Source organism: Populus trichocarpa, chromosome 4, assembly GCF_000002775.5.
Source record: "Populus trichocarpa isolate Nisqually-1 chromosome 4, P.trichocarpa_v4.1, whole genome shotgun sequence".
NCBI classification, from domain to species: Eukaryota; Viridiplantae; Streptophyta; class Magnoliopsida; order Malpighiales; family Salicaceae; genus Populus; species Populus trichocarpa.
The window spans coordinates 22,805,955-22,820,053 of NC_037288.2; the positions used below are offsets into that span (position 1 = coordinate 22,805,955).

At 34.3% G+C, this 14,099-nt stretch overlaps 2 protein-coding genes across 6 annotated transcripts; both read right to left on the bottom strand.

Annotated features, from left to right (window-relative positions):
• Nucleotides 1-2,234: 2,234 nt before the first annotated feature.
• Nucleotides 2,235-9,796, bottom strand: LOC18098313 (ion channel DMI1). 5 transcript variants are annotated; one of them, XM_024598893.2, is made up of 12 exons: nt 9,003-9,796; nt 8,682-8,750; nt 7,777-8,403; nt 7,035-7,217; nt 6,891-6,950; nt 6,598-6,801; nt 5,812-6,060; nt 5,408-5,506; nt 5,094-5,288; nt 4,101-4,193; nt 2,891-3,157; nt 2,235-2,744 (listed from the first exon to the last, which is right to left on the bottom strand). In XM_024598893.2, exons 1-12 carry the CDS (start codon nt 9,708-9,710, stop codon nt 2,526-2,528), a joined length of 2,973 nt encoding a protein of 990 aa, XP_024454661.2. In that variant the 5' UTR covers nt 9,711-9,796; the 3' UTR covers nt 2,235-2,525. The 5 variants fall into 5 exon arrangements, 3 of the variants coding, with proteins under 3 accessions (XP_024454661.2, XP_052307849.1, XP_024454662.2); XR_002981252.2 differs by lacking the exon at nt 2,235-2,744 and adding an exon at nt 3,301-3,385 and having other exon boundaries at nt 3,020-3,157; nt 4,101-4,177; XR_002981251.2 differs by lacking the exon at nt 2,235-2,744 and adding an exon at nt 3,301-3,385 and having other exon boundaries at nt 3,020-3,157.
• A 2,912-nt stretch (nt 9,797-12,708) lies between these two features.
• On the bottom strand, nt 12,709-13,708 carry LOC18098314 (protein DMP3). Its single transcript, XM_006384967.3, has one exon. It carries the CDS (start codon nt 13,596-13,598, stop codon nt 12,906-12,908), a length of 693 nt encoding a protein of 230 aa, XP_006385029.2. The 5' UTR covers nt 13,599-13,708; the 3' UTR covers nt 12,709-12,905.
• Nucleotides 13,709-14,099: the final 391 nt, after the last annotated feature.

Genomic DNA, 14,099 nt, shown 5'->3' on the forward strand with positions numbered 1-14,099 from the left:
TATATTTGTTTTCTTGTATCAGAAGTTCAAAATCTTTAAAATAAATGTTTAGTTAGGGATTTAACAGTAAAAATGTGTAGTTAGGGATTAATAATACAAATATATATAGTTTATGGACATGTTAGAGCATGTCCAAGGCAAGATGCTATTTTGAAGTGCCAAAATGTTAATATGGCATTTTGAATAATATAAATATAATTTTTTTTATTATGTTTACTCCAATGAAAAAAAACTATTTGAAGAGCCAATTGTATTTGAAGAGGGAGAAAGAAGTGCTTTGTTTTTTCTTCAAGGAGTTTGAAGTCATTTTTTTCCACATATTTACATTTAATTGGTTTATTTTTTTAATGGCTCTACTTTGTTGGCTTTAGTTTTTTTGAGAAATATATAAGAATAATATTTTTAGGAAAAAAAAAACTATTTTGGCTATTCTTTTACCATTCATGTTGGAGCTGTTGATTGAGAAGGAAAAAAGCTAAAAGGATAGCTTCTTGAATTTGGCTTCTATTTTGCCTCTTGGGTGGTTGTGGAGATGCCTTTAGAGTTGTTTATGCAAATAATATTTTTTAAAATGATATTATAATTGAATGCAATTATAGTTTTTAATTTTAATTCAATTGATAAGTAAGTTGAATTCACATGTTTTTAAAAGAGATAGAATTTAATTATTTTTTTTATATTATCTTTATCGCTTTCATCTTATTCCTTCAAATGTCTCTAAAAAAAATGGTAAATGAGTATTTTTAGAAGCTATTTTAATATTATTTTTTCTCTTTAGTATAATAAATCGGAGGGGTCAGCTTTTGATTCACTTTTATATCATTTTTATTGAGTTCCATTTAGAATTCAATTCTTGAAACTCAAAATAATTACAAATATGAAATTTCATTAAATTTTTTAATTCAATTCAATTCAATTAGTTTCAAACATGTTATTAGAAATACTATTACTATGAACTTTTTTTTATTAATTTTTAGTGGATTTCACTTCATCCACTAAGTATTTATTTTGATTTAGAGGGTTGATCAAGTGATATGTCCACCCAAAACTTGGAGCAAATTAGGTTTGGTTTTGAATGAACTAGGGGCTGACAGTATCCTTAGCCCTGCAATAATTTTTTTTTCTAACCCCCTCAATAAATTCGATTTTTAGTCTTAAAAGTAAAAAAAAATCTCAAATTCCCCCCCTTAAAAAAAAAACTTTTCTCTAATCTGGCTCCCCAAAATAAAATTCCTAACTCCACCTTTGATTTTGAACATTGACTTGATAAAATTCGAGTTATCAGTTAAACTCTTGATTTTCTTTAAGGAAAAGTTATTTTTTTCCACATGGTTGCATTTAATTAGTTTATTTTTTATTAGTCCTACTTTGTTAGTTTTGATATTTTTAAGAAATATGTAAGAATAATATTTTCAGGAGCAAAAAACCATTTTGACTATTCTTTAACCATTCTTGTTGAAACTGCTAATTGAGAAGGAAACAAAGCTAAAAGTATAGTTTTTTGAATTTGGCTTCTCTTTTGCCTCTTGGGTTGGAGATGCCCTTGGGATTGTTTATGCAAATAAATATTTTTTAAAATAATATTTGAAATCAATTTTTTATTGTAATTAAATTTAATTATAGTATTCAATTTTAATTGAATTGATAAATAAATTGAATTCATATGTTTTTTAAAAAGATAGGATTTAATTTATTTTATTTTCTATAGCACTATTATTGTTTTCATCTTATTACTTCAAATATCTCTAAAAAAATGGTAAATGAGTATTTTAGAAAGCTATTTTTAATATTATTTTTTTCTCTCTATTATGATAAATCGGAGGGGTCAATCTTTAATTCACTTTTATAATATTTTTATTGAGTTTCATTTGAAATTTAATTCTCGACTCTCAAAATAATTACAAATATGAGATTTCATTAAAACTTTTTAATAATTCAATTCAAACTATTTCAAATATGCTATTAGAAATACTATTATACTCATGAACTTTTCTTTTATTAATATTCAGTGAATTCCACTTGATTTAAAAGGTTAATCCGGTGATATGTCCACCCAAAACCTGGAGCAAATTAGGTTTGGTTTTGAATGAACTAGGGGGCTGGTTCATGCACCATCCCCATCTATGAAACGTATCTGTTCTTGGCAATTACAATGGGATGTGTCCATACTGAAGGTGAAGCAGAACACACCTGCGGTGTATGGAACTACGAAAAAGATAGAAAGCTATTTCAAGTGTCCAAAACATGCACAATCGTGCTAAAATCAATGCTTGATAACTCATACATTGAACAAATCATGAGGAATTTTGCCTCAGAAAATGTTACATAACTCATTTTTCGAATTATCTTACAGTTGTAATCTATTTTCCGCGGCACCTACCACTGTCAGTTAGAAATTCTCAAGCCACAAGTAGCCATGCGCCCATTAGACAGCATAGAAGTGAGTTGTGGTGGGGTTGGTGTGTAAATGTATAGCAGAGAGGACTTGGCAGAAAGGCAGGGGAAAGCAACGTGCATGTATCCTTTCAGTCACCCAAGGAGATGACAACAAAAACATCAGCAAGGGACCATTTTCTTGGTTGCAACTTTTCAGGAGGGTTAATGATGGCGCGCTCGGCGTTTGCAAGGCGAAAACCAATCACGATTTCATTTCTTTGACGACCTCTAATCACTATCTCATAAAAAGGAATCTCTTCCTGATCAAACAGGTAAAATTCTGCTGGTTTAATGCACATCTCATTGCCCTGCAAATAGGAACAAGTTGTCAACTTGCAAAATCTCGAAGTTGGGTTTTGGGAGAAAAAGAGACGATTGCAGGGACAGATATCCATGCACTTATTTACTACGCAAGGCAAAGCTTAACAGGCATTAGATAAGATATGAAAGGTACCTCCTCCGCGAACAGTTCCTCAAGAACACGATTTATTTGCTTGTCTTCAGCTACCATTGCAAGTGCCATACTTACCAGCTCATTTGATAGCACATAATCACTGATTCTGGACACAGAGACAAGGTTTCTAGTCCTAGAGTCTAAGATTTCACTAATAATTATTGATTTGTCAGAAGCTTGTTGCATTTCACGGATCCATGAGCTGTGAGAATACCCAGAAACCCGTAAAGAAGTTGGCTTAACATCTCTGTAAGGGAGACGCGTTAACTGCATTCCATGAAGCAAAGAAGAGGCAGCTTTATCAGTAATCATTTATTCAAAACATGTACATGCTGCAAAATTGCTTTTACAAGTGAATTCAGGTTTTCTGATAACAAAAACAAGAATGGCAACACACATGCAATTTAAACCTTCTCTCTTCAATTCTACACGTCTGAAACTAATCTCCTCCAAGTCCTTTTACACTTCATCTCCCATTACTTAATCCTCTCCCTGCTGTAAATGTAGGCACATGCAAGACTAAGGGATTGAATTTTTTTCTTCTTCCAAACAATACAGGCAAGCAATATTAAGGCTAATGACTAATTATGTAACTAATCCATTTTGATCTGAAAAGGGAGGATGAATTCACAATCACAAGTTCTGTGAAATACTGAATATACCCTTGTGGGTTCTCTTCTCTTGTTATCAAATAAATAAAAAGAAAAGGAGCAGGATATTGTTCGTGCTAGGCTAGAGGAAAGCAGAAATGACTACGGGATAGTATGGCTTCTACTTCACTCAAACACTACCTATCATGCTTTGTTGCATCACAACTGTAACAACTACACATGCAAGTGTCATCATGGAACTTCTCAGAATTTTCCACATACAAAGTTCCATATAACTTTGTCAAACTGTTTCCCTCGAGTCCAAAGTAAACCTCCACTAATTGTTAAGCAAGAACAATAATGTACATCACCTGAGCACCATCCTCTAGTTTCTTGTTAATAAAACCATGTTCAAGAGATTCGAAATGTTTCATGTAAACTGATGCATTGACCTTGAAAGTTGGAAGACATAGATCTACTAGCAAAACCATGGTTTTTCCTTAAAGGCACAGGCAAATAAGAATAACTAGGAAAAAGAGAGGAGAGGTGGGGAGGCACTCAAATTGTTGGTTTAATCAGCAATCTCAAATCCATAAGAAGGACACTGCAATAGTAGTTACCTGTATCTCTCGAATAAGGAGGAGGGTGGCTAGAGATCTTGAGTCGGAATGCACAATGGAGTCTTCCAATGACTCATCTGCAAGAATTAATATCTGTCCATTTAGAGTTAGCAATCAGTAGTAGAATTGAGCTCATGGAAGAAAGTTATAAGGTTTTTTTGCATGTCAAGTATGCAAGATAGCAAGAAAATTTAACTGTGCAACTTCAAATGTGAATACGTAGCCAAAAATAGTTGTCGAGTCGTCCCATATTTATCAAGTAAGGAGAGTAAATATAATCTCTCAAACCAAAACAGGGAAAAAGAAGAAGAAAGAGCCCTTTTGTGATTAATATGGTGTAAGAACATCTCAACACACTAATATTTATTTCCCTGTTATTTTTCCCACTGGTAATCCTGCTAACCTTAACCGTTAGACGGATGTTGGATAATCCGACATTCCTTAATTCATACTGACTATGACAACATGGTATAGCATTGCATGACATACTGGCCTCTCCACTTGTCAGTTTCAACTTTTGGGTTCAGTATTCTACATGGCTTTAGATTTTGCCTCATAGTACTGTTGTCAATCGTGCTATTATACTTACACGAAGGGCAGCATTGATCAATCTCGCATGGACTAAATGAGGTGCATCAGTGTTAATGTAAGAAGGCTCCTCCATCAAATAGGTTGAGTCTCTGAATTAATTATCTAACAATACTCAGTGTGAAATCGAAGTAGGTCAAAGTATTTAGGATGTTGCAGGTGGATCGGTGCTAGGTGTTTTTAAGCGAAGTAGAAATTGTCAATTCAGTCAATTTGAAAATTGTATCCAGACGTTTGTTTCCTTTGGAGTTTCAACCATTACCAAGAACCTAATATCATGATTTATAGACATTTTACTACTTTGAGCAAGCCCTTAAAAAACCTACCTTTATATCCACAGGTAGTAGTCACCTTCAATCTCAGAGTGAGACTGAGAGATATATCAAATAAGGTAATGCAACTTACAGAATCAAAGGTCTCAAGAGGAAGACTCTCCAAATGCCGTTTAATGACAGCATTTCCCTCACGGTGGACGAGTGTTATGTTCTCTAATCCAGGAATATCAAGTCCCCCATCAGTAAGCTTTTTCTCTCTCTCTTTTTCTGGGACCTCATTGAACATCCACAGTTCTGAACCTGGAGCAAGTAATGCTTCCAGAACCTGGGAAAACAGGAATCAAGTTAGAGCTCGTGGCTAATTTTTCCTTTTGTTTCTTAGTCAATTACTCCAATTCGACCACCTTCAAATGCAAGGGGGAGGAGGTTAGGGCTACATTGTACCATTATCATGTCATCAATGTCACGTCGCCAGCCACAGAACAGTATCTTTTCTGGATATTTTGGAGGATCAATTATTTTCGGACAAGAACTCCAATGTATCTGGAAACAGAAATGGCATGTAAGATAGAAAATACATCTTAAATACATTTTTGTTTCACTAAGAATGTAGCAAGTGGTCTTTCTGTTTTTAAGTGGAAAAAAATTGATAAGCATATGTGATGAACTTGTCCGTCTGATTGATGTACAATTGTTCTGGTGTTTGTTCCTTTCTTTCTAAGGATATGATGAACTTTAGCCATATGATAGAAGGTATCAATAAGAGATTAATTTAGCAAAATTTTAAATTTGAAAATCATCAACGAGAATGCAACTTTCTGCTCACTGGGTGAGAAAAGAAGGATAACCTCTGGAAGAGGACCTGGAGCGTAGGTGTCATCATCCTCGGCTATAACAAGGACTTCATCTCCTTCTTTCAGAACATAGTTATCATCAGGATTTAAATTTATCTTTCCGCCTTCAGCCGCAACCTTAACTCCACAGGGAACTGCTTCAGGAAATGAAATGAGCACATCTTGAAAACGCAGACCATCCAATCGGGGCCACCTTTTGATGTAAAATTCTGCATTCTCAAACCCCAGTATATCTTCCCAGATCTGGCCAAAGAAAAAATTACTCTGAATTGTTGAAACAAAAAACAAGAGTAACTGGAAAGTTAGAATTGCATGGAGATTTAAAAGGGCATGGCACATGCACTGCATGACATGCATGACAATATAACACAACTGAAGCACCTTGTTCTATTGCCCAAAAAACAAAAAAAGAAACCGGTTTCTTGTTGCTGCTCTTGGTTGGTGGCTAGTTTCCATATGCTTTTCCTACTTGTCTGGTAATTTCTTGATTCGGGTTGCTTTCTGAGTTTCTCCAGAAAGTGGCATTTTGATTAGTATCCTGTGTGGTAGGTCATTTAGCCTGGATGTTGAAATTCTTCTAGTAGTGTTTTCACTTTTTTTGTTTCAGGGATTTGGGAGCCTTTGGTATGGTGTTGTGTGCTGGTCCTTCTTTGGCCTCTAGCCTTTTTGCTAATTGTTCTTTAATAAAACTCTTGCCTTTTATATAAAATAAAAAATAACAAAATAAAATTTTCTTCCTGAATTCATGAAAAGGTTAGTGAAAGCTCATCTGGGTAAAACCTGTGCAAGACCTGGTTGTAGAGCGCACTGAATCATCAAGCGTCCAATCACATCATGTGCAACAACAGTTTCAATGAGTTCCCCTCCAACAAGCTTCACCAGAGGTTCATTGTCAAGGTCACTCATCTCTACAACAACATGACCCTTCAAACCCTCTTTAACTCCTGTTAGGCTGAGAACAACTCTCAAGGCTCGCGCATCACTCTGGTAATGGAAATACAGAAGTATTTGTAATTATTGCAGAGAAGCTAAAAGTCCAGAAGTTGCAGAACAACATTGAGAACGAAAAGAACCTGATCTGCATTTTCATCAGATGCTAATACAATAATAGCACGTGCCTTCGATACTGAAACCTAAGAATATGAAAATGCAAAAATTAATCCACAACAAAAGACTTCTAAAGGAAAAAAGAAGAAGCAAAAATCACTTAAACATACTTTCTTTAAGTCAGCCAGGATAAGGGGACTGCCACTTCTGCATATAACAGAAGTTCCCATCAAGTCAAATTCGAGCTTTGCTATATCCATCTCCATTTCTTCCTTGTCTCTCTCTGCTAGTACAACTATAACACCGCCACCGACACTCTTGTTTGCTATTGCTAGTTGCTTCAAAAGTGAGCCCTACAACCAATACATCATCTTTAACACTTTAGTCTTAAAATGAGTTTGCATCATCATCATCATAAGATTTACATGGCCAACCTCTCATACCAGTATAAGAAGAGTTCAAAGAACACCTTAGCTTCTTACACTGTCATCCTAAGATTTACAAGGCTCAGTTTGTGGTTGGAAGCGAAACATCAATATAGATGGAAACCTTCCAAGACATGGAATAGATGCAGAAGCAAACATATAATAAAGAACCCATAGCAAAAAACCTCAACTTCTTGTCAAGCACTGAAATAAACTACAGCCAAATCGGTATTTAAGAACCAAGAAATTTACATATAAAAAAGGGACATAGCAGTCCTATTTTTCATGTTCTAAGTAACTTGAACAGCCAAAATCATGTGTAGTTCCTTCCTATTGAAAAAAACATATATCATCATGTTTAGTTCCCTGGAAAGCTAAGCACTTGCTTTTTACAAGTTCTTGATTTATGCACAAGTCACATTAGTTACTGAAAATGAAATGCAATGGAAACAGTGAATGATAGTTCAAAGTAACTTGTATGAATTACCAATTTGTCACTCCATCCAAGAATTAGTATATGGTTCTTTTCGATTACTTCGCTCTTTCCTTTCCGCAGCGAATCTACTTTTTCTGAGATAGCATCCGAGACAAGTCCAAGCATCATGCAAAATATTAGCATGCCTCCTGAACTTATGGAGACAGAAACGATTCTTGGGCCAGTGCCAACCCTGTCAGCATGATTTCCTGAATCAGCTACGAATGTCCATGAAAGCCAAAGAGCTTCGGCCAAGCTACCATCACTGACAGCATACAGTGCTAACCCACCGAATCCTATAAGAAAGATGGTCGCAACGAGCAGTGCAAGGAGCTTTGCATAAGGATAAACAGAGAAGCAGACATCCACCATATAAGCAATTCTCTTCTTCAGCGGAGCCTCCTCCTTGTTATTCATTGTCCTTTTGGAGAGTGTCTTTATTTGGGGAAAATAATCAAGATATTTGTACAGCACAAATGGCATGATGAGTGTGAACATGACAGTATAAAAAGCAACAGTCCTACTGTCAGCATTTCCGAAAGAAAACGAACTGTTGTCTTCAGCCTGCAAAACTTCCATGCTGTCATTACCAACACCAACTTTATTGCAACACACTGTACGGAGGTCAATATTCTCTTCCTGCAAGTAAAAGAGCCATAATTACGAACATATGAGCAGAAATCACACAGTCCTGTTTTCAGTCACCATGAACATTTTACGAGAATTTGTTTACTTTTTTCCCCATTTCCTAAACCATCCCTTTTCGAGAACCAGAATACCCAAGTCTTCTAGAATTTCACCTTTCCTTTTCTATTTCAGCAATTGAGCAAGCATATTCCAAATTGTTTAAGACAACAACAGATTTCAACAGAAAGAACCCATAACTCAACTTGTCAAGAGATGTACATAAAACATACCTCTAGTTTCGCGACTTCATTCCACAAGTAAATTGAACAAGAAACAGATACTATACAAGTGAAATTAAGCTGCAATAGAAGATTAGCAACGAAATTATCAGCAATGCAATATCAAAACAAAGCAAACTAAACCCAGAAAGGAATGCAATTCAACATATAAGCCAGAAATAGCAAGAAATCAAGTTGAAATATAAGTGCTCTCTAGCTATTTGGTTGCCTGAAAAAAAAAATTAACCAGAAACTTTTCCACTCATTTCCATTTTGAGAAACCACAATAACTACTATACAGAAAGAAAGAAAAAAAAAGGCAGTAATTAGTACCAAATAATAGATGAAAGAAGATTTGAGTCCCCTGCTTCTGTTGACACTAGACTGAGTCACCAAAACTTGAGTGGCAGTAGCAGCTGTTTTCACTTCCTTAATATTATTATTATTGTTATCTACCTTCAACAATTTCTCATCTTTCACTTTCCCCTGATCAGTATCATGACTAGCAGTAGTATAAGAGGCGGCAGCTCCGGTGTTGTGCTTCTCCTCCACCTCCACATCCGCCTTATTATTACCACGGCGACCCTTCACCGTGACCCGATTTCTAGCCACGTGGGGCCCAAGAAAAGAGGGGTACATCCAGTCCCTATCAACCGAGAAGTTTAAATTATCACTGGTAATATTACTACCACTAATATCAATGCTATTAGTACCACCATTAGCACTACTGTTGTTAAAGTTATTGTTTGAGGAGACTGAATCTTTGGAGAGACGGAGATCCGACGGTGGAGGGCGGAGGTGGTGATGATGGTGGTGGTGAATGGATGGCATTAGTGGCGGAGCAGCAGTCCGGCGAACAGAAGGAAACAGTGGGCCAGGAAAGCGAGTGTCATCCGATATTGATGATGATGTGCTTTTTATTTTCTTTAGAAGTGGTCTTTCAGTTGCCCTTCTTGTGTCGTCATTTGTAGCTGCTGCTGCTGCTGGTAGAGGTGACGGTGGTGGTGGTGGTGAGACTGAGTCTTTCTTTACTTTTGCCATTGATTCTTGAAAACTATACTGTGAGATGGAGAAAAATAAAGGGAGTTTTCTTGAATCCAAGTCCAACTAGAATAACAACTAATGTAGAGAAATCTAAACAGTTACAAGGTGGTTAACTGTTAATCATATAAAGTTTCTTTCCAAAAAATTGAAACGAGGATTTTTCAAAAAAAATCATATTTGTTATGATTAAAAATATTTAAATTATAATTATAAAATTTGACCCGGTGCAGTAGGATTTTCGATATTTAAATTATAGTTATAAAATTTAACTCGATAGGTTAATTAAATTATAGATTGATTTATTTTTTTATATTTTTTAAACAAAATGATGTGGTTTTAGTTTTTTCTTTTAAAAAAATTATTTCTTTCGAATACATATATCACACTAATTTACAAAATTTAATTTTAATTAACCTATAAACTAATTTAAAATGCTCATTATCATCAAATAAAAAATTACTAAAAAGAGAAGCACATTTCATATTTGACATATATTTAGAAGTGTTAGATTCTATAATTCTTTTTTTTTTTTTTTGATTTACGTGGGGTGTCCGGGCCAGCTTACACGCACCACGACTATTCCCCACGGCCCACTGGACACCCTGCAAGCCCAGGAGCAGGTAAGGCACCGTGGGGGTGACAGGCGTGCACATAGAGGGTCGAACCCGGGACGGGGGCAGAACAAGTCACACGATTGACCACAGCAGCTAGACCCTCAAGTGCTAGATTCTATAATTCTTAGTTGAATGATAAGTGGTTATCTTCCCATTATTTTATTTAGGTTTCAATTTAGAAATTGAAAAATGATTATATGAATTCATAATAATTTTTTAAAAAAAAAATTATTTTAATATATTTTTAAACAAAAAGCACTTTAAACCGCTACTTCTACCACAATCTCAAACACATTCCAAATAGTGTTTGAGGTTTGAAAAATATCAAATTAGTTATTTTTTTAGTGATTTTTGATGTGTTAATATTAAAAATTAAAAAATATATATATTAATATATTTTTAAATAAAAAAAATATTTTAAAAAGTATTTTCCATTACAATCACAAAGAAGCTAGCAAAGCGGGGTACATGTCACCGGAGAGAGGACACAGATGCAAGATGTAGAAGTTGGTGTACTGAGAGGGTGCTTGACAAGTGGGTGGTGGACCCGCCTTTTTATTTCCATTTCGATTGGCCCGTGAACACACAGTAGCACATGGAATGATTCTCTTTCAGTTTTTTCTGTTATCTTTTCAGACTTTATTCTCTTTTTATGTATAAACTATTCATTGAAAAGAGAAGTGTTTTTTTTTTTTGGTGGTGGGTCCATTCCAATTTTCAAAATGAGGAAATTTCCTCTTTTTTTTTTTTTTTAATTCCATCCACACTAACTTTCTTTTTGTTTTTAAACTCTACGTCGTTTAGGTCTTATTTATTTTTATATTTTAAATATATTTTAAAAAAAAATTAAAATTTTTTATTTTTTTTACTTCAAATTAATATATTTTTTAATATTTTTAGATTATTTTGACGTGTCAAAAATAATTTTTAAAAAATAAAAAATATTATTTTAATACATTTCTAATGATTATTTTCTATTCAATTTAATATAAAATTTAATTTAAATTAAATTTTAGATTAATAAGTAATTAAGTTGATCTATTATACTATATTTAGTTTAATAATACCACTTAGATAATCTTAAGAACATGTGATAAATATAATAAATTTTACTGGATTGTTAGTTCTAGGATTTAGAGTCTAAAAATTAAAATAAAAAACATTAACTATCAAACCAATAAAGAAATTTGATGATTGGTCAAGAAAATACAAGTGTGAGGCATGGGACGAAATTTCAGAGGCGGCGAACTCGAATTGAACGCACGCGGTGCCGCTGGTCTCCGTCAGCCTTGACTCGGCGAGCTACAAATTTTTTTCTTTCTTTCTTTTTGTTGGACATCACCAGACACGGAAATGGAGACTTTTTCAGGTGACGAAATTTCCAAATAATTGTCGTCTCCCAGCCCACACGCTAAACTAAATATTCATTTTTAAAAAAAAAAAAACTATTTGAGAATTTAGCAAAATAACAGTTTAAATTTTTAATTAATGAGTTGGCACAAATTATAACTTGGAGAGAGAAAAAAAATTCTCAAAAACATACCAAAGCTTCATTGCCATAAAAATAAATCTTAAAAAAACAAATTCGACAATATAAAAATAAATCAGCATCGATGACCATAGTGAACTATACAAGTTGCCTAAATTATAGTTATTGTTAATATAATGAAAATACCTCTAAATATCATACAAGTTTAAAGGTTGAGCGGCCTTATTTACTTATTAATAGTTATTTTATATTTTAGATTAATCTTTATTTTTTCATATTATAAAATTTATTGTGAACACTTGAAAATACTAACATGTGATATATATAGCATAACACGTATTAATATTTGGTGTTTATAATTAATCAATATCATTAGTTCTTATTTAAATATAATAAAGTTGTGATGAGGAACACATTTATTAAAGGAGACATAGACAGAAACATTTCAAGAAATAAAATACAGCATATGTAATTTATGATTTTTTGTTCATGAAATGTCATTACCCAACAAAAAAGGCATTATTCACAGATTTTTTTTGTACTACTATGCATTATCTAATTAATTTTTTTCAATCAAAGTCCACGCAGCCATATGATCTTTTAATTAATTTATTTTTGGGTTCACTTTTTTTTTTAAGGGAGTTTCATATGTTAATACTACTATTAAACCTGATTTGGCTCATCATTCTATTCAAAATTTCAATTAGGAGATTGATCAAAGTAGTTTTTAATTAAGATTTAAAAAAAATTAAAATGATTTTTTTAAAAAAAAATTCTTTTAAAAAAATAAAATTAATTTTTAATCAAGATGATTAGGTTCGATTCAATCAGGTCTATTGAGTCAACACCGATATGCTATTAGTTATACAACAAAGATACAAACTCAAGATAATTTTCTGGTTAACAATGAATAATCTCATGACCTTCCCATTAATTTCTATATATGTAAAAATTAAAATAATACAAGTGAATGTTCAACAACAATTAGTTTTTTTTTTTTAAGAATAATTAATAACAAAATAATCTAAGAAATATTACAAATTAAATTAAAGAGAATATCATATGATACAAATTAAGGACTAGCTGCAATTATTTGCCTTGCACGACGGGGTAGCCGATCCCATGCCTTCTGGTAGGGAAAACCACAAACAACAAGCTGCAGATGAGACCAACCCCAATTGGGACAATACTCAAAACCTCTTGAGTCTCATGTTTAGGCATAGGATAAAAGCAGCTCAAAACATTCTTCTCCCTCAGAGCCACAGAAATAAACACGAGCACTGATAAAACTGCGTGAACCACGTCGATGAACCCCATCTTGAACTTGCTCAGATCAACCAAGCCTGAAGCAGCAGGATCAGGGCAGTCAAACAGATACATCCCTTTAAAGCTTGCAAGACCATAGTAAACTCTTCCATCCGTTGGTGACCTGACGCTATCCGTGAAGGAAGCAAGAAAACAAGAAAGGGCGAGAAGAGCAAGGAGGATTAGAGTCATTGGGCGTGTGGCAGAATCACAAGCACCGTTGTTGGTAAAGAATGGGGTGAGAAGCTGGAAGGCCAAGAGGGTTCCTGTGGGAAGAAGGTTGGCTAGGTTGGCCGTGCTTGTTAGGGTTTGCGAGATTGCACGTTGAGATAAGGTGGGTGGTCTTGATGGGGATTTTGGAGTCTCAGGCTGCACATTGTTACTGTTATCGTTGCTGGTAGTCGAGCTAGAACTTTGTGTGGATACCTCAGGTATGGATAATTGCTTGGTGGATGTGGTTCGTGGCCTAAGAGACATGTTGCTGGGTTCTTTGGGTCGTCAAGCTCTCCGAGAGATTGTGAGGATATAGAGACCAGAAAGATATCTATGAAGCTGTTTTGAAGGATTTTGAAGATGGTTGAAGATAATTATGTGTGTATATATATAAATAAAATGGGGATTAGGTATGTTTAACTAATTACTTGGCCAGAAAGGTTGTTGATTTCCATGGAGTTTCCTCTTTGCTTTCCTGTTAGGCTCAAACTTTTTGACGACTTCAACGCCATGACCATGTGTAGACATGCATAATTTAGTCTCAATTTGTATGCGTGACGTTAAGCTATGAGGATTATTATTTAGTATAATTATCCATATGGTATAATTACAGAGTGTCAATGCCCTGGGCATTTGACATTGTCGTCATTTTGGCTGTGAGGACTTGCGTTTTCCGAACCTTCGAGTGCCTGAGTATGGAAAATGTCATGTGCCCAAATTTCTAGGGTTTGCTTGGACGTAATAGTCGGTGTATTGCTTTGCTCG

Coding starts and splice junctions, on each gene's coding strand:
- LOC18098313 (XM_024598893.2), bottom strand. CDS start 9,710: ATGGCAAAAGTAAAGAAAGACTCAGTCTCACCACCACCACCACCGTCA. Junction 6,061..6,597: donor TACAACCAGGTCTTGCACAG/GTTTTACCCAGA, acceptor TTCTTTGGCCAG/ATCTGGGAAGATATACTGGG. Junction 5,507..5,811: donor CTCCAGGTCCTCTTCCAGAG/GTTATCCTTCTT, acceptor TTCTGTTTCCAG/ATACATTGGAGTTCTTGTCC.
- LOC18098314 (XM_006384967.3), bottom strand. CDS start 13,598: ATGTCTCTTAGGCCACGAACCACATCCACCAAGCAATTATCCATACCT.